At 36.7% G+C, this 24,937-nt stretch overlaps 1 protein-coding gene across 4 annotated transcripts in view; it reads right to left on the minus strand.

Annotated features, from left to right (window-relative positions):
• The window catches only part of AGMO (alkylglycerol monooxygenase), a 290,586-nt gene extending 277,357 nt beyond the window's left edge, over nt 1-13,229 (minus strand). For all 4 annotated transcript variants that reach the window (XR_008389639.1, XM_037163905.2, XM_037163903.2 and 1 more), the window contains exons 1-3: nt 12,936-13,229; nt 11,419-11,549; nt 1,658-1,809 (exon numbers count right to left, since the gene is read on the minus strand). Coding sequence is in view for 3 of the 4 variants with exons in the window: in XM_037163905.2 (XP_037019800.2) it covers nt 1,658-1,809; nt 11,419-11,549; nt 12,936-13,106 (454 nt within the window). In the remaining variant the exon portion in view is untranslated. The remainder of the gene's footprint in view (nt 1-1,657; nt 1,810-11,418; nt 11,550-12,935) is intronic.
• Nucleotides 13,230-24,937: the final 11,708 nt, after the last annotated feature.

A 24,937-nucleotide genomic window follows, 5' to 3' on the forward strand; every position in this document is an offset into this window, starting at 1 on the left:
TATAACGGGCTTTCACAAATTAAGTGAATTTGCAGGTTTCCCAAACAAACACATGCATATGGACAGTGTGATATTAGAAGGTTCCTGGAATGTGGTAGTACAATGTAAATGCTTTCTGCATTACCCATTTGCTGAATAGAAAGTGAGGAAGATTGCCAATGGGTTCATTTTAGAAAGACAATTACTACTTTAAAATAAGATACAAAATCTACTACATAAACCATATTTTAGTCTTAATGACATTCAATTTGGGAGTATCCTTTTGCATGTAAACATAAGGAAATGATGTCAGGAGATGACCTATTTTCAAAGACAAAAGTTATCACACACGAAATAAATTACCTTTCCTAGTTTATATGTTCATCTCGAAGTATTTTAGTGAATTAACACTCTTTAGATCCTCATGAAATACACACTTAAAGGTTTTAGCAAAAGTAAAGCTTTTATTTTTCTAACTTTATTTTTATTTTTAACACTATTACAGATGTTCTCATTTCCCCCATTTCTTTGCTCTCCCTGACCCAGCCCTCACCCCTCCTCTTCTCAGGCCAGCACCTCACTGCTGTGTGTGTCTATGGATTATGCATGTATGTTCTTTGGCTAATCCCTTCACCTTTAATGGCCCTAAGCGAACGTCCATGGATGCTACTCCCATTTCCTTCATCTTTTCTTAGGAAGGATATTTGGTCACACATACTCCTACGCACACCGCTCAGTTATTCACCCTGAACTCAGGTCTCTTCTTTCCATCTCCCATCTATTTTTTATTATTATTCCAGGTTTCTTCCTCTTCCTTCCTTCCTCCCCACCCACTCAAGCCAACCACCCACTGAAATCCTGAGTTCTGCTCTTCAGTCGTTTTTCAAAATGAGCACTTTTCCCCATTTCCCTTCGGACATGCTTTTACATGCCTCATCCTTCCTTGGAGACCACGAGCTCACCTCAGCTCTGCAATCGCTCTCCGACCTCTGCTTATCCCCACTGAGGTTCAGACCATTTCCTGCTCTTCCATTTCCCTTTCCGTAATGAAATATTTCTTTGGAGGGGGCAGCCAAAAATCCCAAAAAGTCAATTCCAAGAACCAGGGCAGTAACAGCTTTGAATTAGATGAGTAATTTTGCAAAGCTATGGTAATGCTAAAGTGCACTATGGTTAATGCCTCGATGATTGCATTTTCATTTGTGAGGAGGAGGTGCTGCCAAGTGCTTCGACCACGCTTATGTGTAACAGCACTCGTTACCTAGGATTCTGTGCTATTTCAGAGCTCTTCTGAATAACCTTGGATCTTTGGGATGTGAAGTGTGATATTGAGTGCAAGTGTCTGCAGACTCCAGCAAGCACGTCATAATAAAAACAATGTAAGGCAATATATAAAAAGTAGTGTTATAGTCATCAATTTCTAGACAGTGTTTTTTTCCTAATAAATTAGAGAAAAGAGACATGAAAAACACACCTCTAATAATTTCACGTTTTCAAAAGTGGCTTCACACTGTTTACATTTAATTTGCAAAGTAAAATTTCATCATTAATCTTTATGTGCTGTGTAATAACCTGTTATCCATTTACTCATTAACTCAATAAATATTTACTGAACACCAACCATCTGCCAAACACAGTTCAACAAAAATGAACAAGAAAGCCATGATCTGCAACTTACCGTGGGCCATGCGATGAAACCAATAGTAGCCAAAGTCAACTCCTACGAAGGTTAAATACCAAGTCCATGGAGAATCCCAAGGCAAACTGATGAGCCTGTAGTTCTCCCAGATATAAATGTAACTGGTCAATTCAATGCTCTTGGAAAACAAACTGGAAAAATAAAATTCACAAGCAATGATGATACTACATTTTCGATGTAAAATTGTGCTAAAAACAGTTTATGTAATATTTTAAAATTAATATATTTATGTGTAAAAATAACATCCTTTCTCCTTCTTTGTTATTTCCTGTTACTCACTCCATCACGCCTTTTAAGAGGCTCAGTTTTTTTAGTATCAACACCACTCACCTGATGTTTCTTTCTGTTGCATAGTTACCACAGATGGCACCAATTTGCATTCTCTGCTCCATTCTTACGTCTCCAAAAATACTTTTCATGGAACCCATAAACATAAACATGACAAAACTTTGACTTACTTCCTATACTTGCCAGTTCTCAATCTTAATGAATACAATAAGGTTGCTTTTTAAAGAAAGTATAGAAGATAAAAATTACAATAGCAATTTAAAAAGAGGACTGCAAATTGCCTAATGCCTTCAAATATGTTAATCCCATAACATTTGCCTTTAGGTTAAAGCTGCTGCTGACTATTTTCTCTCTCTCTCTGCTCTCTCCTCCCTCTCGTTCTCTCTCTTACACACACACACTTTTAATGATTTTTAGATACTATTCTTAATATTACAGATTGGATATTCATAGCATTTCAATATTTCTTACAACTTTCAAGGTGTGAGGTAATGATATTCCATTAGAAATAAAGTATATGAACCTAGTTAAAATAAGCAATTGTTTTTAAAATCCAGAGAGCAGAATATGTCTTGCAACCTGTTATATCAAGCTGTAACTTGTAAATTCCTACTTTAAGAACTTTCAAAAAGTATACAGAATGTACTTCAATTTTATATAGTATGGTGATTTTCTCTTTAACTTTCCTGGGATTAAATTTAAGATCAGACTCAAGATAATTATTGTTTTTATCATTTTTATAAATTTGATTGAATTAAATTTTTGTTTGATATTTATCATTAATATCATAAATTGACAGTTCTACCTAATGAAGATTTATTTATAAATCACAAAATAAACAAGGCAATTCTTAGATATTCTAATTTTAAATAAAAGTTGAAGAACCAGCTTCAATTAGTATATTGTTAAAATTCAGCATTTTAATAGTATTTCCCTTTACATGGTCAACTTCTGTGGAGCTCAGGCCTTTAATTTTAATGTACTTTTGATTTAATTATGATATGACTTTAATAGATTTAGTAACTTAAAAATCGTCTCATATTTTGAATGCTTCTATTATTTAATCTATAAAATAAAACGGTAGGTTACTTTACAACAGCATGAAAATAAATAACTAATAGAAATGCCAAGTAACTACACTTTTGAAAAGGATTGTGTATCATTAGATCTATCAACCCATTTTTCAACTTGAGATTGTTTTTGCTGTGTAAAAGGGCACTTATACCCAGAGGGCAAGAAGAGACCTGAGAAAGAGTCAGACCACTTCAGATTGGTGGGTGGCAAGTGTAATACACAAGAAAACTTACGTACAAAGCTTATCTGAGACAATCTCAAGAAAAGAAAATGTCTGTGCTAGCCTGCCAGAATCTTAAAAGTGTAGGCAGGCAGAGCTTAGAGATATTGAGGGCTTGGTCCCAGACCACGGCAATAAAACAAGTCATAACCTTTTTGTTGATGGAAGGTCTTACCTTCAATTTGTAAAACTACGCAACACCTGTGAAGCACAGTAAAGTGAATTGCAAAAAAATGAGGTATGTCTGTGCAGAGGCCTTAACTAGGCTCAGTCACGTGTGGAATCATCATGGTCTGTCTCAGCAACACCTTACTCCTTCAGTGCTCCATCGTGAAACAGCTGCTGGTATGGGAAGAGGAGGCAGAATGTATAGTCCAAGGACAGGAGATGGGTGAGAAGCCTCCAATTGCCCAGGTCCGGCTCATGGGCCAACCAGCATTCCTCTCAATGACCTTCAACAATTATATGGCTGGAAGGAGCATTTTCATCCCTGAGTGTGAGTCCTCCACCCAAAGGAACTGCCTGCCCAGAACTCCTGTCACAACTCAAGCCATATTCTGGATACTCCACAATCCCCTGTCAAAGTGGCCCAAGCCTGCTCACGGGACCTTTGTGGGCCTTGTCCCTGGTCTTCCAATTTGTCGTATAGGTTGCTTTATCCAAGTAGGGGGGTAGAACAAATTGTATTTTAAAGCATGTTAGCTTGGTTGGTAACTTATTTATGTATACAAGGGCTTCTCAAGTGTCAGTATTGACACTTGAACAAGATAATTCTTTTTTGTCGGGGTCTGTTCTATGGAAACAGATTCTGAAATCTTAAAGTTGTTTCCTATCACCCATTAGTAGAGCATTAACCATACTTTTAGGTAAAAGTGATAAATAATATCAATTTTATATGGCTAAGCCCAATAATTTCTCTACAGCAAGGATTCTTGGCATGATTGCCATTTGGGCCCAATAATTCTTTGTCCTGAAGGCTTGTCCTGGGAGTTGTAGAATATGTGGCACCATCTCTGACCTCTGTTTGCCAGATACCAGTGGCACAACCCGCTAACCAAGTCGTAACAACAAAATAACCAGCATCTGCTGGGGACCAAAATGGCCCCAGTTGGTAACCCTAAAAAATGACGGATCCAGAAAGAAAAATTCAAACTGAGAATATGCAACAGAAAATTGAAATAATCCACAGTGTTTTACATAAGCTTTAGTACACCTTGCCAAAACTTACCCATTCATGTATTCATTCAATTATTCAATGAATGTATAGTAGGAGACTACTGGACAATACAGGGAAGGCACACAGGTGAACGGTAAACATAATTACCAGCCACATTAAGGTTTTATCAATTCAGAGTTTTTTTTTAAAGTTGCTACCTCTTTTGTCTGTGCAGGTGACAATCAAAATAGATTTTAGGACACCAAGACTTCAATAAGAGGGTCCCTGGAAAACTCCGATTTTTGTAAAACAAAGAGAACCTGCCTGCACTTGATATACTTTTTTATTTCCTATACAGGTGCCAGATCTTGAGCAGACACCCAATTTATTACTTTGTCAACCTACTTATTAGGGCTGACACAAATCGAGCTGAAATATGCCTGACAGGCTACAGTCAAGGTTTGTCTGTTTTTTTTTTTTTCACACTTTAGCAGGAAGCCAAACTTTCCTCCAGGCGAAGAGAAGAGGGGAGAAGCTGTGGGAGTTAAATTCCCTGCGTTCTATCAGCAAGATGAATATGCTCTTCTTCCATCCTAAATGGGGAAAACCAGCCACGGACTGCCCACAGCTAAAAACAATTCGGCAAAGGGATACAGCTGGGAAATGATTATCGAGCTCTGGAAAGCCCTTGATTGCAGGAAATAGCACCTACATTTTCAAAAATGTTCCCACCAGACCTTGAATCATAAACCAAAGTGCCTTCCTCTTTCTTTCCAAATTCCTTCGCCTTCTCCCGGCCCCGGCCCCAAGTCCATGAGTCTGCACTCTGGAATTCAAACCTCAACTCTGTAAACCCCGTCCTGAGGGAGGTGACGTATTTAATGCGTATGTACATGGTGAGCTTACTGTATCACGTGGAGATGGAACGTCGGGTAGTAAGGGGCTTGAATAACTAAATACTAGATCCCCTTTACTCACTGAGTTTGAAATGCAAGACCAGAAAGTGACCTAAATACAAGGAGACATTAGAAGCCTCAAATAAACAACCTGTACATGCGGACGCTCCCCTCTCACCGTCTGTTTTGCTTTGTAAATTCCCTCCAAATAGCTTCTTTCTCTTGGGTCTGAAGTCTGTTTTTTGGGAGACAAAAAGGAGCTAATTCTTTATGAGCTTACATAACATTTTCTCTCAACACTAGAAATTTGTCTTGTTGATATGTAGTTGCTATAAAAAAGTCTGGTGAGGCACTAAATTCCTATTGTGGTTATGATCCTGGGTTTTTAAAAAAGATAACATTAATTTATGATGTTCAGATTTTAAAATAATTAATAAATTGAGTAAAGATTATTTGGGGATCGAGATGACTAATTAGAGCTAATTAGTTAAAACAGTTATCTCAGTTTGAATGTAATATATGAAGGTAATGTCAGGCATGACATTCGCCCTTGCAGATATGAGAGCATTAGGCTGAATGGACCACAAAATTATTTAGATCTCAGACACTTTCATGTTTTAACCTTTAATCAGACAAATGAATTTGGTGTAATGCTCTCATTGCAAACTGCTAAAATTTCAGAACAACTTCCAGCAGTAGGAATTACATGTCCAGGACTCACGACATCTGCCACTTTATACCACTTCACAACTAGCATTAGAGCTGGGTGTGACATCTGATTTGGCCAGAAAATGCAAAATAGAAGAAAGTAAATTAGACATTTTTATTTCTAGTAATCTTGTTCCCTAAATCAGGAAATAAATCAATATTTGGATGAGATCATTCTAAATATCCTTACAAGCTTCAGAAATTTATAAACAAATAAATATATTTGTATTATATAGGTATTGGCTTTTCCAAGACATTTTGTTATTTATTCATTTCAAAATTTCTTAAGCCTGGCCCAAGAACCTGCTCTGTTTATCTGTGAAGCTTCTGCCACTTTTGCTCCATCTAGTGGAATATTAATTCTTGCTCAGTAGTAACAAAATACATAATACAACTTCTACCTTCTGCAGACAGATGAAATTTGTACTACTATTACTTTGAAATAACATGTGTTTATGAAACAATTATTTAATTTAATTTAATTTTACTGAAACCACCAAATCATAGATTTTATAAGCACAATGTGGTAGATTTAGAAGTAAATTTGCTGTATTTTTCACTGTGCAATAAGTAAATTACTTCAAGTAATCCAATTACTTTATTGAACAGGCATATAAATCCAGACTAATAAACACAAGGAAGTTTGCATTCATTAAGGAAGTTTATTCTAACAGCAGTCTCTGAAGCTACCCAATTACTAACAAAGTCTATTAACAAGGTTTCTAAGGTTACATTTTAAAGGAAATGGGGTGTTCTCCCTACCAAATATAATGAACAAACCAGCCAGTTTTTACATTTTACTTTCTTCACAGGGGATGTTCTATTCATTATATTCTGGGTTAATAAATACATTACTAGTATTATTAAATATTTTATCAACATTACCCAAATGCATTTATCTCTTAGTTTAGACAAAGAATAACTGTTTATGAAAGTAATCACCCAAAATAACAGGCATTCATCTGTGAGAAGTCTGATGTTGCCAAAGGCAGTATTGTCTCCAATTCTAAAGTCTAGTATAAAAGTCCAATGTACAATTTTTCCTCATCCAGCCCCACCCCAAGGAGCCCGATGTATTTTAAAGAAGTTTAATTTCCTCCTCTTTAAATTTCTTTTCTGAAATATTCTTCTCAGGAATGGAAAATTCCAGGGCAGTCATGGCTGGTAAAACTGTGCATACGTACGATTGAACACTGCGGAGTTAACTTCATGGTGAAATTTGGCAGTGACCCATTTGTATTAAAAGTGAAGTGTCCCCAACTTATTTGAAAATTTACCTACTTAAATTGTCCCTCCAATTTTTTGCATTTTGATTTATAATCTGCTGTTTCAACAGAATAAATGAACCCATTAAAAACAAACATACTGTAGATATTTATATCGGGAATAAAATTTCTCTGGGGAGGATGCAATTTATGGAAGCAGAAACATTGGAAGGAAGTAACAAATTGAGGTCCCGGGTTTCTAATGAAGGATTGGAAATTGAGTTGTACTTAAACAAGCAGGGAAAAAATGTGATTATTTTTCACTCGTTAGCATTTAAGTCAGTAGCAGGCTATTTCACAAGTTTTAGATAGGTTTAAAAAAATAGATTTTGTAAAGTTTTTGCTAAGTTTCATTTTTTTTATCCCCACCTATGCAAGTGATTAATAGAAAGTCAGGTTATCTGTATGCGATACACAGTGTTTAACTATTGTAAGCAAAACTATCCGTCTAAAACTTCAAGACTAGATTCCGACTAGGAGGGCTGCCTACTGGGTTCCAGAAGAGCAAAACAGATGCAGGCCTGTCCAGAATCTGGTACTTAGGACAGATGGACTTTTATTATACGGGATGGTCTGTTCAACAGGCTTGTAAACAAGATATAATCTTGTCTATGATTAATATTTTTCCCTTACATAAAGATTTGAAAGCTACAGCATGTAGTTTTCTCTGTCAATGTGCTACGTATGCTACTAATCTTCAGGATATTTCAAATTTTATATAACAATAAAATTGAGATCCTCAAATAAACATTGTTTTTCCTCAAAGTCTGCCTACAGCATTTCCATTACATGAAGGGCAAAGTGGAAAAATATGTTCCTGGTTTCGCTTTGATTCCCACAGCTTCTTCGGTCAGAGGCCACATGCCTATTTGCAATGATTATCCAAAGTGTAACTCCTCTCAAACGAATTAACAAATGGTGTGCCGCCATTTCTCCTGCCACCGTGTAGTTTAAGGACGCAGCAAGCCACTGCTGCTCGTGTGGAAAATGAAATTAGTCCCTCGGAGAGGATGCGATCAGTGCCGTGTTAATCTAACCTTCAGCTGTTAATGATTTGCACAGGGGTTCCCCTTGATGCTGTGGCTTCAACTGAAATATTGTTTTAAGAGTTTTTGTTAAATCCCCCTTCTCGTCTTTTGCAGAGGGATGTAGTGGAGTGGATCCTGAGGGTTAGCTTTCCTTCTCTGCTTACATCTGTTTTTTTTTAATAGCAACAAAATAAAACAAAAAGTATTTAAAGCATTTATTTTCAGATAATTTGCTTTGCTGAGATTTTTTTGAGAAATGGCTATAAAGGTGAAATCAATTGCAAAACTTAATTTATCCACATTTCACAATGTAGAAGTGTTGTTCACACCTCCCGGAACAACAACAACAAAAAAAGAAGCCATTTGCTGTTCACATTCAAAATACGACCACAGAAAAATATGCTCCAAATTCAAGTTCACAACCTTTTACCTTTCCTTCAAAGGGCACCAGAGTTAACAGTTTGTGTTAGCTTAAGGAGTGTTATGAATAGTGGAATGTGAAAGGAAAGAATTGCATCTTTCTCTCCCTCCTTCTTCCTAGCTGCCTGATGCTGTGGGGGTTTGTTTTTTTTAGCAAAACTACATTTATGATTCTCTCATATCCTGTTATAACCCTGTACCATTTTAAAGTTACACTGCTGAGCAGAATTATTGGACTGAAGATGCAGTCTTCCAGTTGCTCCAGTGTTATAATAAGAGAACAATCAAATTTCACTTTGACCAAAGTCAAACTTGAAAGAGTAAGAGAAATCCTGAAGCATTCATTCACCTTGATGAGTCCTGTAGTATGTAATAAATTTCATTTCAATTCAATAGAAGATGGGATCCATAGATGCACCTGCAGGGCACTTCTCGGTTACCAAGTATTTTTATAGTTCATCAGTTGTCTGATTTCCATAAACCTATATACTTAACATTCTCAGAATGAACTACAGTAACCAAGTGGGTAATTTGCAATAACCAAACCTAGATATCCTTTCTGTATGTTAGACATTTTTCTTGTTCAGTTCTGTTCAAGGGAGACATGAAACAGAGGATATTATGTATACTTGTAAATTCTTATTTAGTATGTTCTGGAAATTAACTGCAAATAACTTGAGGTATCACCTCTGATTCTTACAGCAATGTGCAACCATACAAGTAGTTTTTCAAAGAGTGATTATAATTATTATGTTGTTATTATTATTTTATACCTATTAACCTATCTTTTTTATAGTGCCATTTATGAAAGAAATTTTACTTTTAGGTTTACTTCTCAACTAAACAACTATGAAATTGTATGAAATTATTTTACCATTTCTCGGATATCCTTAAGTTTTCATTTTATTTTCTTTTTTAAAAAATCCACCTTGGTTTCCCACTGGGCGGTTCATAGAAACATTCCTAAGTAATGAGCACTGGTCAGAAGTAAGCTCTTAAAACAGTAAAAGAAGCAATGGGTGGGAAGCAGGAATGAGAACATTCATCAACAACACAAAGCAAAGCAAGTGCTTCTAAGGGAATCTTCCCTCACCCTCTGCCTCTTTGGTAAATGCTCATGGGTTTCTCCTTTGTACATATTGTGATTACTCTACTCTAAAAAGTAGTAGGTGTGGGGGTCCAGAACAAGTCACCCCAAGTGTGCCTCTACAGTATGCAGATTGTTTTGAGCCAAATGCAACCTGAGCTGCAAGCTCAAGGAACCCTTCTCCCTTTCCCCTTAACTACCTAGAAGAATTTGAATTAGCTTGCCCATAACAGATGATCAGAGATAACTTTTTTGACTTATCTGTGGGGCAGGGTAAACTCCTGTTTACTAGGCTCTTCTTATTAACCTCCAATGGCCTTTTGAAGTCCCCAAGGCACCTCACTTGTCTAACTCAGAATGTCTTATATGCCCACATTCCCTTTCTATCTCTGAACCTCTCCTGCATGTGGGTTCCTGACTCTCTCATGTATGCAGTGTTACCATACATATGTATGTTTCAAATTTGCTTTTTTCTCTTGCTACTTTGTCTCTTTTCCACCTGATTACTAGACCAATTAGAAGAAATTTGAGGATAAAGGAAAGTATGTTTCTCCCCACATAGATCATTTACTGTTTACTATCATTTGGTCTCCTCATTATCCAGTTTTGTCATTAACATAACACTATGAGAATATTAAATGAGAAAGAAAAAAACCACCATGTACTAAACACTATTCCACACAGGGGAGTTAATACTGTGAAGAAGAAGAACACCTCTTTCTCTCAAGTTACATGCAAGCTAGCAGGAAGGGCTGCAAGGAAACCAGGTAAGTTGATACCATGAGACAATTCTATATCCTGGGCAAGCACCAGATTCCATGGACCATGTGAACTGGTGTCTAACATAGGGTTGGAAATCAAGTATGATTTGCTGAAGAGTATAATTCTTCAAGAGAAGTCTATGCCTAGACTTAAGAAATGAATAGGTTTGCCACATGGGTAGCTTTCCAAACAGAGGGAAACATGTTTGCCTTCTGGGCAACGGAAAGAAATAGAGTATGGAAGGAACAAATGTTGTAAAGTGGGGAACAGCAGTAAATACCCCAGAAGCAAAGATAGATAGAGCAAAGCTTCCATAGTTCAGGAAAGGAATTCACGCATTATCATCAGTCAGTGTGGAACTGTAAAGAGTTCCCACCATTTGCATGTTACGGAAATGTTAGGCTGGAAATGAGGTGGGTCTCTGGACAGGGATGCACTCAGGAGGCCACTATAGTAGTCTGGCTTTGCAGGACATTCGACTAGGGAACGTCTGCACACCAGATAGCTATTGTATGTGAATTTTCCTGCAGCAAAACTAATGTTCCAATAGATAACTAGACCATAACTCAGAGCTGGGACTATGGTCAGGCAAATGAAGCTCACTCTTCAGACACAAAATTTAAGGGGGCCCTGATTAGCTCAGTAAACAAGATCAATAACATGCAGAGCAGCATTTTTTAATGAATAAAAGAAAAATCCATAATGAACAAAATATCAAAATTTTAAATAATGACAGTAATTGAATTCTTTGGAGATGTATGTGAAAATCAATTCCTTTTCCATCATGTTTGAGAATTCCAGGCGATTCTCTCAGTGTGGCTAACCAACCAACTCACCTTGGAAGCCGAGACAGAACACCAGCTGATACTGATGTTAACGCATCATCCAAACGGCCTGGTGGCTTTCCTTTGCGAATCCAGCTGACAACCAGTTCAAGCAGCATCAGTGAAATGAAAAATGGAGTCGCCTGGAAAGGAAATTGCAGAAAAGAGCTGCTATCGTGCTCGGTATGAAATTCTCCCACATTTTCTAATTAATCATTCTAGAAGTGGGAGGTCCAGAGTGACATTTCATAGAAAGAGAAGGTAGATAACTTTCTTAGAGGATCATTTTCTCCTAACAAATAAATTTGATTGCTTCAGACATATATTAAACAGGTTCCCCAATTCTATCTTCCAATTTGGAAATAAAATACAAACAGATATGATGATAATTGCACCAAGAAAAGATGAGGAAGGACATGTTACCAGTTAGATCTAAAAAGTATATTTTTACATATGTGTAATAACCACAAGTCTATTACCTACATATGAGTGAGCTAGATTCACTTTGAAAGGGATTCCTTAAGGAGGTACATAATTCTAGTCTTTCCTATTGGCATTACTGAAATGACAAAATTGAAACTGTAGGAACCGAGAATATTTTTCTGATTATTTCAAAAAATAAGGTCATTTTAAGTGCTTGAAACATCATTCAAGTTTTATTCATTCAGCTATAATTTTGTTTTATATAATACGGTTTTTAGGCTGCACCATCGATGACCAAATACTGGAGTAGGTTTGTCACTACAATATAAAAAATAATGATTTATAAAAATGTAAATAAATACCACATTTTTTCTTAAAACATCAGAACATAGGAGTAATATGAAATCCTGAAAAAAAAAGTTATGGGTTTCACTCATTTGGAAGCTGATTGTGAGTTTTAAAGTTTTCAAAACTGAACTCCCAAGAACATATTCTCTGATGTCATTTTTTTTCTATTTCTTGTCTGAACTAGTGAGTGTTATAGGAACAACTTTGACAGGGTGGGGAACATCAGTATTCAAGTTCTAATTCTGGATATTTCCATTTCCAATCATAGCCAGGAACCAAAAGTGAAAAGTGCCTCTAAACACTTCAGAATCAAATAAAACTTGGTTCAAGTTTAAAGTTAGGAAGTCAGAATTGGACTCAGTGATCTGTGTATCCATTTTGCAGAACTACGCTACCAAATTAAAGAGGAAATAGTTTTCTGGGAGGTAGTAGACAAGTTTACCTTTTAAAAACAAGATTATTACAAAGTTTACTGATGTCAGCTAAATTCGTAATGTCCCTGTGTCCAGAAAAGCTTTTAAAGGTTTTGTCATACTCTGGAGTGACATATCAGGGAAGGGAGTTTGACAGAAGATAGTTATGAATATCACATGGAAATTCAATTCAAGTAGAAATTCTACTTTTGCTACATGTCTTTATGAAATTGAATTCTTTTCATTAGACGTTCATGATCTGAAGAATGAAAGTAAACAAACCCCCACGATGTTTAACTTCTTATTAAGGAAAAGTAAGAGCAGCCTCTTCCCAGGTAGTCTCACCTTTTTTACATAATCAGGCACCTCTTGGAGAGTTTGGAATGACGTTTCATTGGGCTTCATCATGTAAAACATCATGCGAATTCCCTGGGAAACTGAAACATCCTGCTGGCCTTCTGGGTTCTTCATCTCGGCCCTGGTCTGATTCCCAGCTGGAGAATATTTGTGATTCATGGTTGAAGCCAGAGGCTGGACAAAGAGGACGAGATGTGCTTCACAGAACAAGCCCTTTGTCAGAGAACAGCTAGACAAAGCTCCAAAGACAGCACAGCCAACAGCAGATTCTGTGCAGAGACAGGAAAATACTGGGATCAAGAATGAGTTCAAAGTGCATTTCAGTGGGAGCTGTTCCAGAAACCAGGCATGTTGGGGGGGGGGGGCAATGCTGCCCAAATCAAAGATAAATAGTGGCGTTTGGCTTAATAAGTCATGTGGAGTGACTTATTTTTTAAAAATACACGATACTTCCTTGGGAAAAAGAAGAAAAAAAGTGTTAACAGGTGAATTTTTAGTCTGCAAAAGTGGGCAGGATTTTAAGACTCAAATCACCTGAAAAAAATTTATTTTTCTCCTTTCTAGTGAAATTCACATGGTATTCAAATGTGTCATCTCCCCTCAGAGTCATCATTTCCTGAAAGGATGGGGTACTCTAATCTCATTTAACAAGACTAAGCTTGAAAGCTTACAATCACTGAATATATGACCCTGGTATACTTCTGAATCTGCATTGTGTTAGCTTTGGAGGATTTGCAAACCAATTTGGGGGCATTTGGGTAATTACATGGTTTGCATTGTTTAATGGAACCTTGACTAGTCACATCTGATTGTTAAAATTTATAGGAAATATCTGATTGAAAAAGCCCCCGCGTTGTGGCTGCAAGACCTTACCTCTGTTCTCTGTGAGAAACTTCAATTTTTTGCTTTTTGGAGGTGGACTGGGGGGCACTTGACTGCAGCGCTGGTGAGTCAGCAGAGTTTTCTCTAATAGGACACTTCCCCAAGCATTCACCTATAAGAGTCATAATCATCCTCTGGCTACCCTCTTATCTTTTATTTTTTAAATGTTTATGTATATTTAATTAAATTATTAATATATTCTTGTTTTAGAAAAAAAATTGAAAACCATAGGTAAGCAACAATTACTACACAGAATAATAATCAGTTCTGCTATCATGTGACTTATGTGTTGCTAAAGATTACTATATTTTGCAAATTGTTCAATAAAAACCACTGGGTTTATTAAAAATGGGATTAGCATATAATACTCAGAAAGTTTATAATGACCTATGAGGGGAAAAAAATCAGAACCTAGTAAAAGTAGTAGCACATTTTTGACACATGTATTTTTACATGAAGAAATGTATACATACTGCAATAAATATGCTGTTTTGTCATAAAATAGAGCTGACAAGGGCATTGGAAGTGCTACAGATTGTGAGCTCTTGTGGAGTAGTGGAAGGAGGCTTATCTGAAGTTGGATAACTTGTAAAACCAGATATGGAGGCCATGGCTTCTAGGTTGTGCGTGTACTGAGGACACTGGCTGATTGATGTTTAAGGCATGTGCATGTGTGTGCATGTGTGTGTTCCTAAACCTTTCAGCTCATTGGCTGCAACCTTTAACATTCACCTGCTGTGTCTCATTAACAAAATCACAAAGAAGTATAGATGGCAGGTTTCAGTTTTCCCCTAATTTATTAATTCTGTTTGAAATAAATATGCGCCTTCAAAATATTGTAGAATTAACTGTATTTTCAGATAGTTCCTATGGCAAATAAATATATATGAACGTACATATGTAATAAAAGTGATCAGATTGCTCACAGTGTTTTATTACCTGCTTTAAAAATTTCTTTGAAATTACAAATGTATTGCATTCAGGGAGAAAAATGTGAACAACAAAGCTGGGTGCAAAGTAAAGAGTAGCTGTACCCCTCCCCCTCAACACACACATCCCTCTCATCAACTTCCTAAAACAGCTTTTCCTAGTGGGTATCTTGCCATAACTGTTTTTCTTACAAAGATTGTTATTATCATTACTATGGTGTGAATACCTTTTAACATACATTGTTTAATTTGTTAACAGACCATTTAAATATAAGATACAGCAACTCTCCTTCTTGCAGTCAACAATTTATCGGGAACATTCTTCCACTCAGTTTATGATTATATAGCATTTTTTAATGGCCGCAAAGGTGTGTTTGCATGTTCCAGAAGGGAAAAAAATCATTTTAAGTAGCGGAACTTGAATACAAAGGATTAATTACAGAGATGGTGGAAGAGGTAGAAAGCCAAGCGGGAACAAAGAGGCAATCTAGAGATTAATATCAATAGGAAGCCACTGCATCCTTAAGCTATAGGGACAAAAGGAGAAGGGTGTGTGGGTAGAGCCCTGGGGCTGGGTCACCAAGAGAAAGTGAGAACCACAAGGGGCCTCTCAGGCAGGAGCAGGGAGGGGGTGGAAAAATGGTTTCTGCCGTCTCCCTGCCAGCCAATCTCCCAGCAGTTCTTCTCATTGGCCTACGTGACTCAAAGCCAGGTGAGAGAGGAGCCAAGGAAAAGACGTCTGAGGAGCCATTCCTTGGAGAGACACAGCAAGGGAGGACAAACCAGAGAGTGTATCTGAGGGAAAAGTCAACGGGGGACCATTGCACCATCATAATTTACTTAACTGTTTCTCCATTGTTGTGCAATTAAGTGTACCCTTGCAGTTTTAGTTAGTAAACAGAATGGATCAAAGAACACTATGGCATAAATGTCTTGTATGTTTGTGTACATTTTTGCATTAAATAGATTCCTAGTAGTGGAATTGTGTTCTCAAAGGGCATGCAAAATCTATGCTTTAATATTCTTTAATATGCTTTAATTTTAAAGGTGGAACCAAACCCACCTTCAAAATTGTCTTTAGCTCTTGCTAACACTGGCTACTATCAATTTTTTTACAGTTTTTAGCCAATTGATTGGTTCCAAATGTCATCCTGTTTTCATTTGCATTTCCCTAGTGACTTTGATAATCATTTCATTGCCTTTACTAGCTATTTTTCTCTTTGTGTGTGTGATTTTTTAAAATATACCTTGCACGTGATTTCATTATCTTCTCTTTCTGTATTGATTTGTAAGCTAATGGAATTCTATATCTTACGTATTTCTCTCATGCATGTGGCAAGTGTTCTCTCAGTCTGTATTTTCTCTTAATTGTGGTATATGCATGTTGTCATACAAAAATTATAACTTCATGTGTACTGTTATCTTTTAATTATTACTTCTGCTTTTGGGTCTTACTTATAAATGTTATACTTATTACAATTCCATAAACATAATCTTATATATTTTCTTCTACATCATTCACAGGACTTCTTGGTTGTTGTTCCTTCAGCCATCTGTTGTTTAGTCATGTATATGGTGTGAAGTCACTATTTCATGTTATGCCTTTCCTATTGGAAAGTCTGGAAGCCACATGATAAATGAAGAGCTTCCAAGTGGAGCTGTGTTGGTCTCTGAATAATTACTTGAGGAGAGCTACTCATTTATCAGGACATTAAGTAAAATTTAAGCTTCTAAGGAGTTCTGTGTTTCAGTTGTTATTTGAAGCCAATTGTGCCCTAACTAATGCAGACCAAAAAGCACTGGAGGGTTTTGAACAGAAGAGTCACCTAATCTGACACAGGTATTAAAACCATCAGTCTGGTTTCTGTGTGTGTAAAGAACAGACTTTGGGGGGGGGGGTGAAAGCAGAAACTATTCAGAAATGACTGATAGAGTCCAGGCCTCACATGTCGGTGACTTTCACAAGTGGAAAGATTCTGGATACATTTGGATGGTAAAAATGACAAGGTTTACTAACAGAATGGCTAAGAGAACAGGCACAGTTTAAAGGTTTGGTTTAGGCAGATGAAAGAATGGAGTTATTTACTATAACGAACAAACTGGGGTACTTGGCTTTAAACATTGCATGAGATGCCTGTAGACATCTAAGTGGCGAGGGTTCCAGCAGTTGGATCTATAAATCTGAAGTTCAAAGCTCAAAACTGGAGAATTAGCTATGGAAAGATGGCAAACTCACTGACCAGAACAGCTACAAGCCAAACATGAGTCTGAGTTCCATGTACAGACTCTTTAACCCTCCTCACAAGCTTAAACAACACTCATTTTAAATTTAAAATCATATTTGTTACATTTATTTTTTTCTGTATGGGCCATTTTTTGTAATCAAATTATATAAACAATATATTACAATTTGAACATTGCTATGACTACACTTATTATAGAAGAAATGAAAGTATATGTCCTGTTTTTATTTTAATGTATAGTCCAGTAAGCATATGTTTTAATATTAAGAAACTGCCCAACTGTTCTCTGGTGTATGTACCATTTAGCCTTCCCACCAGCAGGGGAGTTACAGGTGCTCTGTGTGAATTCCAGCACTTGGTGGATCCAGACTTGTTTTTATTTTCATTATATATTTTCAGATATAAATAACTGCATCATTTGTGAAAGATACGTTTGTCACACTATGAAGTTCATTATTTTCTTTCCTATCTACTTTGAGGGCAATTTTTAAAAGAATACAGCTCTATGTTGCCAAAAAATTTAATATTGTCTCTGACTCTTTGAATCCTTGGTATTAATACTTTTCATTAGGAAATGGTACCAAGTGAAACTTAAATCAATCTCTCTATTTTCTTAGATTGGATTTTATTACTCTTGGCCAAAATCCTTTCCCTGTGTTTTCAGAAGGCAAAGATCAGGTAGAACATGATCTTTAAAGAAATTTATGGCATACATTGGAGTTCAGAGAATAAAAAACAAATACTATTTCAGAAATTATTTCTTTAAAATACTATCAAGCTAATACATCTCATTGTTATTTCAGGAGCAGCTGGTGCCAAAGGAGCAACTCGAGGTGCTGCACACATATCCACGTCAGAATACATGTAACTTGCTCTTTATAGGATTGATTTTGAGTCGAAGTTGGAATGAATCCAAATGCACAGTGCAGAGCAAAAGAATTCGGAAGATCTCAAGAGTATATTTTTGAAATAACTCATGAGGTACTCAGCAAAGAGAAGGATTTCTTCTGAATAATATATCTGGAAAACACAAAAACTAACATATACAGCTCTTACAGAGTCATCTATGGTATAATAAATATTTTAAAGGTTCTGACAAGCCCAGCAGTGAGTAAATTTAATTTGCTCAACTTGCAGTTTATCAATTGTAATTTAATAAAGAATTACTATTAATCTAACACTTGTGAACACCTCTGAGAGTGGGTATTACATGGGGATTGCTGTCTAAATTAGGGTCTCCATAGGGCCGTTTCTCTGTTTGGGAAAGAAAGGACACCTACCTTCTGTAATGGTAATTAATGACCATGATCTGAGGGAAAATCAGCATAAAAAAACTTGCATATGCTAGAAAATATGTAAAAGGCAAGACTAGTGTTCTACTCTGCATACGAAAGTGTGTTTCTAATAATACCAGCAGATCAGACAAAGTCCTTTACCTAAATATTCATCACAGAACCTGCTGCCTGCTGTTGAAAGGACCTGTGAACCTTCTTTTATGAAACAGAGTTGAAGCAATTCATCGTAGACATAAATCCAGTTCTTATCATTCTCTCAGACATGTGGTTAGGAATTTCTCTCTAGTTTCAGTACCAAGAATAATGCATTTCTCCTGAATAGCATTGGTGTTATTTAATTTTATGGATGCTATGAATCACCTACCTAATCATCTTTCCCACTTCAGATGGTTTAATATGTAGCTTAGTGCCAAATTTATGGCATAAATCTGGCAAGTGTATAGGATTCAAGGGGTGACATATTAAACTCACCCTTGGATTCCCATTGATTCCTGCTGATATATCCCTTGCTTAATTTTATCACCTATTTCACTCTGTTTTGTTATAAAGCTTTATTGAGTGCATTGATATAAGATGTGTTAATTTCTTCCTACCATGAAGCAAATAATTTTTTAAGTGAATATATTATTTAATTAGTAAAAAGAGCAATCCTCTACTCAGTGTCTCATTTTGATGGGCATTTCTCAATAGTCACCTACCATAGCATTAGAAACAAACAATCAACCAGTTGCCTCACCAGAGAGATAGATGGGTTGGCAATGAACAGGGACTCATTCTGATCCCAAAACACCTGATTGAGAAAAGATCCAACTCCATCCACCACAGTATCTATCCATTGTGCATGGGATACCTCACTCCAGTGGATTCGGAAATACATTATTGAGCCAAATATAAAAAAGAATGTTTAAAACTAATTCAGAAATGCATTATCTGTGCCAAAAATAACTCTAAAATAGGACCTCATGGAAAAGTCAGAGGGGCCCTGAGCCAGAGATGAGGCCCTGGAGAAGTTTGGCAAAATGACTTCACTATGATGCCCCAAATGATGGAAAATTATTAATATAAACATGTCAATATTGATCTCACCATTGCTGATTCCTGTCTGCCCCCTCACATTACCACCATCAAAGCTGTGTACCTTCTGTACACCCTTGCCTCTGTGAATGTTGCTGCTTTTTAGAGTATAGTCACGCACCACTTAATGAGAGATACCGTCTGAGAAATGAGTCCTTAGGTGAATTGTCATTTTGTGAATGCCATTGAGTGTGCTTACATAAATCAAGCATAACCACATTGAAACTCATTTCTTTAACAGAACCTTTCCTCCTTTCTTTCCTTTTGCTTCAAACTGGTCTCATCTAGCACTTCGACTCATCTGCCTCCTCTTCCTTGCAGTTCACTCTCATAATCATTAAGTCCTCAAAACAATGAGATTCTAATCAGCATCGGATAATCTCAGACACAAAGCCTTAGGTCTACTGACCCCAGAAACAGAGTTTCTGTCAAACTAGAGATAACATCTTGGCCTCAGTCATGTTTCAGCTCCAGACCCAGAAAAGCACTGAAACCAGTCAAGCGATATCATGGCTAACCTGAGGACCAGGGGCACTGATCAGCTACCCCCCACTCCTAGTGCCAACCAATCAGTAAAGACCGTGATCCTGACCACATCCCTAATTCCCTTAGTCACCATAATTAATGGTTTTTCCTCTATTTACCCATCCCCTGGAAGCTGAGTCTTTGAGCATTAGCTCATCTGTCTCTGGGCCACTTCCTGAAAGTAAATGCTCACTTTCTTTGCTACCAACTCTCGTCCATGTCTCATTGGGCTTTGACGCACACAGACAAATGGCCCCCTTTACTCCATTACACTTAGATCGTAGAGCTTGCTACTCTCCTAGGCTATGTGGTATAGCCTATTGCCCCTAGGCTGCAAACCTATACAGCATATTATAGTAGGCAAATGTAACCCAATGGTATTTGTGCATGGAAACATAGAAAAAGTATAATAAAAATATAATATAAAACAGTAAAAATGGTACACCTGTATAATATATTTAAAATAAATGAGGCTTGCAAGACTGGAATGTGCTCTAGATGAGTCAGTGAGTGAGTGGTGAATGAAGGCAAAGGCCTTCAGCATTATCTTTTCCCACTGTAGACTTTATGACTTTATAGACACCATACTCCAGCATCGCCACAAACACATGAGTAATATATTGCATTTGGTCTTTACCTACAGCTACAATGCCATTGAGTGATGGGAGATTTTCAGCTCCATTATAATCTCTGGAACCAGCACTGGAGCAAAATGCAATTATGCAGCACACTACCGTGCAGATGTTTCTGTTCTAGAATTTGGATATGTCCTGAGTCCTCTCACTCTCACATCCCTCCAGTCTCCAAGTCTTGTCCATTCCACCACTGGTATTGGCCAGGAAGATGTCTGTTTCCAACCAGGGCTTTGTATGTCAGAACCAGGGTGAGGAACAGGTTTGAAGCACAAAAATTTTCAGGATTTTTCAACTTTATAGATCCTGTCATACCGTGATACCATTTGCAACATCCATGCTTATCTCAAGGATGGTACAATGCCCTACTGCGAGTATTCATGGCTTGAGTAGCAAACTAGGAGCCTTGGTCATGCCTTCATTAGGGCAGAAGCCTCTCAACCCAGAGAGAAGCCGAAGCCAAGAGAGCACAGCTGGCAAGTGCACCTTCTTATCGGTTCCCACCTGGAGCTCAGTTTCCTCCAACTGCACAGCAATGCTGTTGTTTTTTTTTTCTAAATTCATTAATACATGATCTGCACTAGACTTTTCTAGTCTCTTACCTTTTTTGATATTCTTTTAAGATAAAAATGTTTGGTAGCTTTGTATAAACTTTTAACCAATTTAAATAATTTTTGTTAAATTTATTTGTAATAATCTTCAAAAAAATTATAAATAGTTCTTAGAAGTTCTCTTTCTCAGAAAGCATACTTGGCATTTCATGGACTTTACACTTCACCTCTGAAACACTGAGTATTTCTGCATCTTCAAATACATGAATGTGTGGTCTTTTTGATAATTCAACATATCTGGAGGTAAATGAGTAAGCAATTGCACTCCTTCTTCATGAAGACTGGGTTGCCTACCTCTGTTAAAATTTTAAATGACATTCTGAGTCATAATACAATACTCATTCCTGCTGAATATGCATATCATTTGGAATTTCTATGCTAATTGCTATCAAAAGAAAAACACAGATTTTTTTAGGAAAAAGAATCTCTTCATATTAAAGAAAGCAATACTGTGTCCAATGGCAAGTTCATGGCCAACTGAATTTTAGTATTTTCCTTCACTCATTCAGGAACTTTTTTAGCTATGTATTTTATAAACTGTTTAAACTATTATTTATATTTAAATTATTCAGTACATATTTAATATTCAATATTTTATTTTGTTATTTTTATTAATATCTATATATAGAAAATAATACTGGATACTTATTAATATTTATGATATAAAGCTTCTTTAAACAATTTTAGTAATTTTTATAATGAATTAAAAATATATTCAGTAAATAATTGGTCTGACAAAATTTTCAAAATTATCACATGACTAAAGTTGGACTCATAATTTATCTCATTTAATCTTTATCTTATGAGGTATGTAGTGTTTCATTTTACAAATGTGAGACTAGGAGTCAAAAAAGTATTTACGCTATTCAAGGTCAATATATTTATAACTTTCATAACTTTTTCTCTAAGTGAGAACTTTAATGAACTGAACACTATTATTAGCATGAAAATGTAACGTACATAAAATGGTCATTTTATGTCAAAAGAAGATGTCTCACGTTGGCATGAGCACAGGCCTTACTGCTTTCAATTGGCTGTCTTGTCTCAGCCACCCCTCTCAGGGGCCCATTGGCACTTTGGTGAAGACTCTGGATGCTCAGTACAAAGTCTCCTTTCCTTGAGTGACCAATATGAAGATAAATAGGCCCAAGGCAAATACAACATTTTCTGACCATTGCTATACACTAAAGGTGACAAAGATGCAAAGTAACTTCGAGGGCCCTGCCGTTCGATTAATGACAATTATGGGAGCCCATCCTTGGGACAGAAGGTGCTCAGGACCTCAGCAGAAATGACTTCAAAAGGGGCACCAACCAGGTGGCAGAATGTAGTCCTACTGACCTTCCTGGGAGGTGAAAATTGAAATACCAATGGCTGATTCAAACAATAGGAACATTTAAGTATATTTCCTGTAAATTAAGAATTTTTAAACTGGATTTTCCCACTTACTAACTTTAGAATGTTTTACACGAAATAAATTTTTACATTCTATTTCATGGGAATTAGTGAAATATCTAAAAGACAATGATGTGTATCAAACTTGAGTGGGAGCAGAAATTCATCCCACTTTGAAAGCAGACAACCCTCTCACCTCTCCAAAGCTGTTTCTGACCCATCCACACTTGGAAACAGAGAGTCCCCGGTTGCTTCCTGTTTGAGTTTCTGAACCCTGGGCCTAAACTCAACACAGTTCTTATCGTGCAAGTTGCAAAGAGGTGGGACAGAAAGAGCAACGAGAAATAATAAGTAGCCACTTATGGGATTTCAAGTGGGATTGAGAACTGAGCCGAAGCAGTTTGCTTCCATCTTTTAACATTATCTCAAAAGAGTAAAACAAGGCAACAAAAAAGAGGACATCCTTGAAAAACTGACTTTATTGTTGTTTGTCCAATTGTGTGCAGACTGTATCAAAATTGGCAGTGGTCTATTTTTAGGGATTTATGTGACATTGATTACTAATCTGGTTACCAAGTATAGCATAGTCTCTTGGTACAGAGACTACCAAACCAAAAGCTGCATTTTGGCTAGCACCTAGAGGTCAACTGTGGCTTCTCTCTTGCTACCATGTCAGCATGTATTTATTACACTTCAAATAAAAAAGAAACACATGGTACTGTCATATCTGAAAGAAAATGGAATATATTTGGATTAGGCTATCATGATTGAGTCAGGTTGTTCGGTAAACCTTCAAAGTCAATGCTGAGTCAAGGCCTAGTTTCTTCTCCTTAACATGCTGGATGATAAAATTCAGACAGATTCTTGTCGGTTATAGAATGTTAACATAATAGCTACTATTGCTTGTACCTCAATCTCTTCCAAGTTTCTTTATGAGGAAGCTGGGCACTCAAATCAATAGCATAGAGCCATGCATAGAGCTGTAGCGCAGTCTAGGAAACTCACTGCAAAAAAACCAGCCTGTGGGGCAGGGAAGGAGCCAACGGTGTCATCATTACTCTGCAAGATCACTGGAGGGATAGACAGAAAGTTCTCTGCTTCAAACCAAATAAAACAAGGCGAACAGGAAACGCCTGCAGCCCTGAACCTGAGAGTGAGCAGGCTGAGCCCCAGTGCCAAACTGGGACACAGGATGGGTCCCCAGGCCCTGGCTTGGACAGGCGTGCATGTCAATGTTGCTTAACATGTTTGATGCTTTGTTTCTTAACTAAAATAATTTTATCTTTTGATGATATTTATTTTTTTCAATGCCTGTTTAGTGAGACTCTCACTTGCTGGGCACCTTAGAAGCAGGTGAGGCAAGGTGACTGTGGTGGTCTCTCTATAACTTTATAATAAATTATATTTATAGATTGTGTAGCATATACTACATAAACATACTTAAAGTATAAATAGTTTATATAATTAATATATAATATGTAAAATAATACATGTTATTTAATATTTCTTATATGTTCTATATTATTATTTATATAATTATTTAGCCAATGACTGCTTTTATTGGAAAAAAAATCACCACAGAAAATGTAATGTGGCAAAGCACCATTCTTGCTCTTTACTTCAGTTCTACTTCCTAGACACAAAATTCTACTATTTATATTTTGAATTCTGTTACAAACTATTTTGATGACTATTCCACTCTCATCTCAGTTCACCGATTAACGCAGCTAATTACTGATCACCTTGCCCTGGAAACTGAAGATGTAGCTCACGCCTGCCATCACCCTCCTCTGCAACTTCTCCTTTAAAAGTTGGTATTGGTGTTATTACATATATTGTAATAATTGTAACTGATTACAATGGTAACTTTGAATAATTTGTAAAACCTATGTTCCTTGTTCAGTGACTTTCAGTGGTATCTCTTGCCTCCTATGTTTAGCAGTCTTGTTCTTTCCCTGCACCTTCTTCCTGCCGGTTTTCACTGCCATGTCCCATCTTTGGTGAGCTCCTCTTTCACATGGTCCATGCCAATACACGAATCTGTTTTGCAGTCCCCACCAAGTCATGCATGACTTGTCCACTCCAAAGGCTGGAAATAAATAAACTCTATCTGAGTTACATGACTGCATAAATATTGTGCACGCCTGTCCAAACAATATGTAAGGATTATAGTTCTTTTTTGTATGTTCCAATGTCAAGGACCCTGGACTATCCAAGGGAAATGTTACTGGTATTCTTGCTTAAGACACTCACTCAACTGTTTAAAATCATGCTTCATTTTAGTTTACATCATATTTGGAACACAATTTACTTGTTTAGTTTATTTCACAGGTTATTTTTAATTGCTTTTTCTGTTTTGTCTCTTGTACTATTTTGCCTTTACAGTACCTCAAAAAAAATTTGT

This window comes from Artibeus jamaicensis, unplaced genomic scaffold (genome assembly GCF_021234435.1).
Source record: "Artibeus jamaicensis isolate MK-2021 breed Jamaican fruit bat unplaced genomic scaffold, CSHL_Jam_final contig_923, whole genome shotgun sequence".
In the NCBI taxonomy this organism is placed as follows: domain Eukaryota; kingdom Metazoa; phylum Chordata; class Mammalia; order Chiroptera; family Phyllostomidae; genus Artibeus; species Artibeus jamaicensis.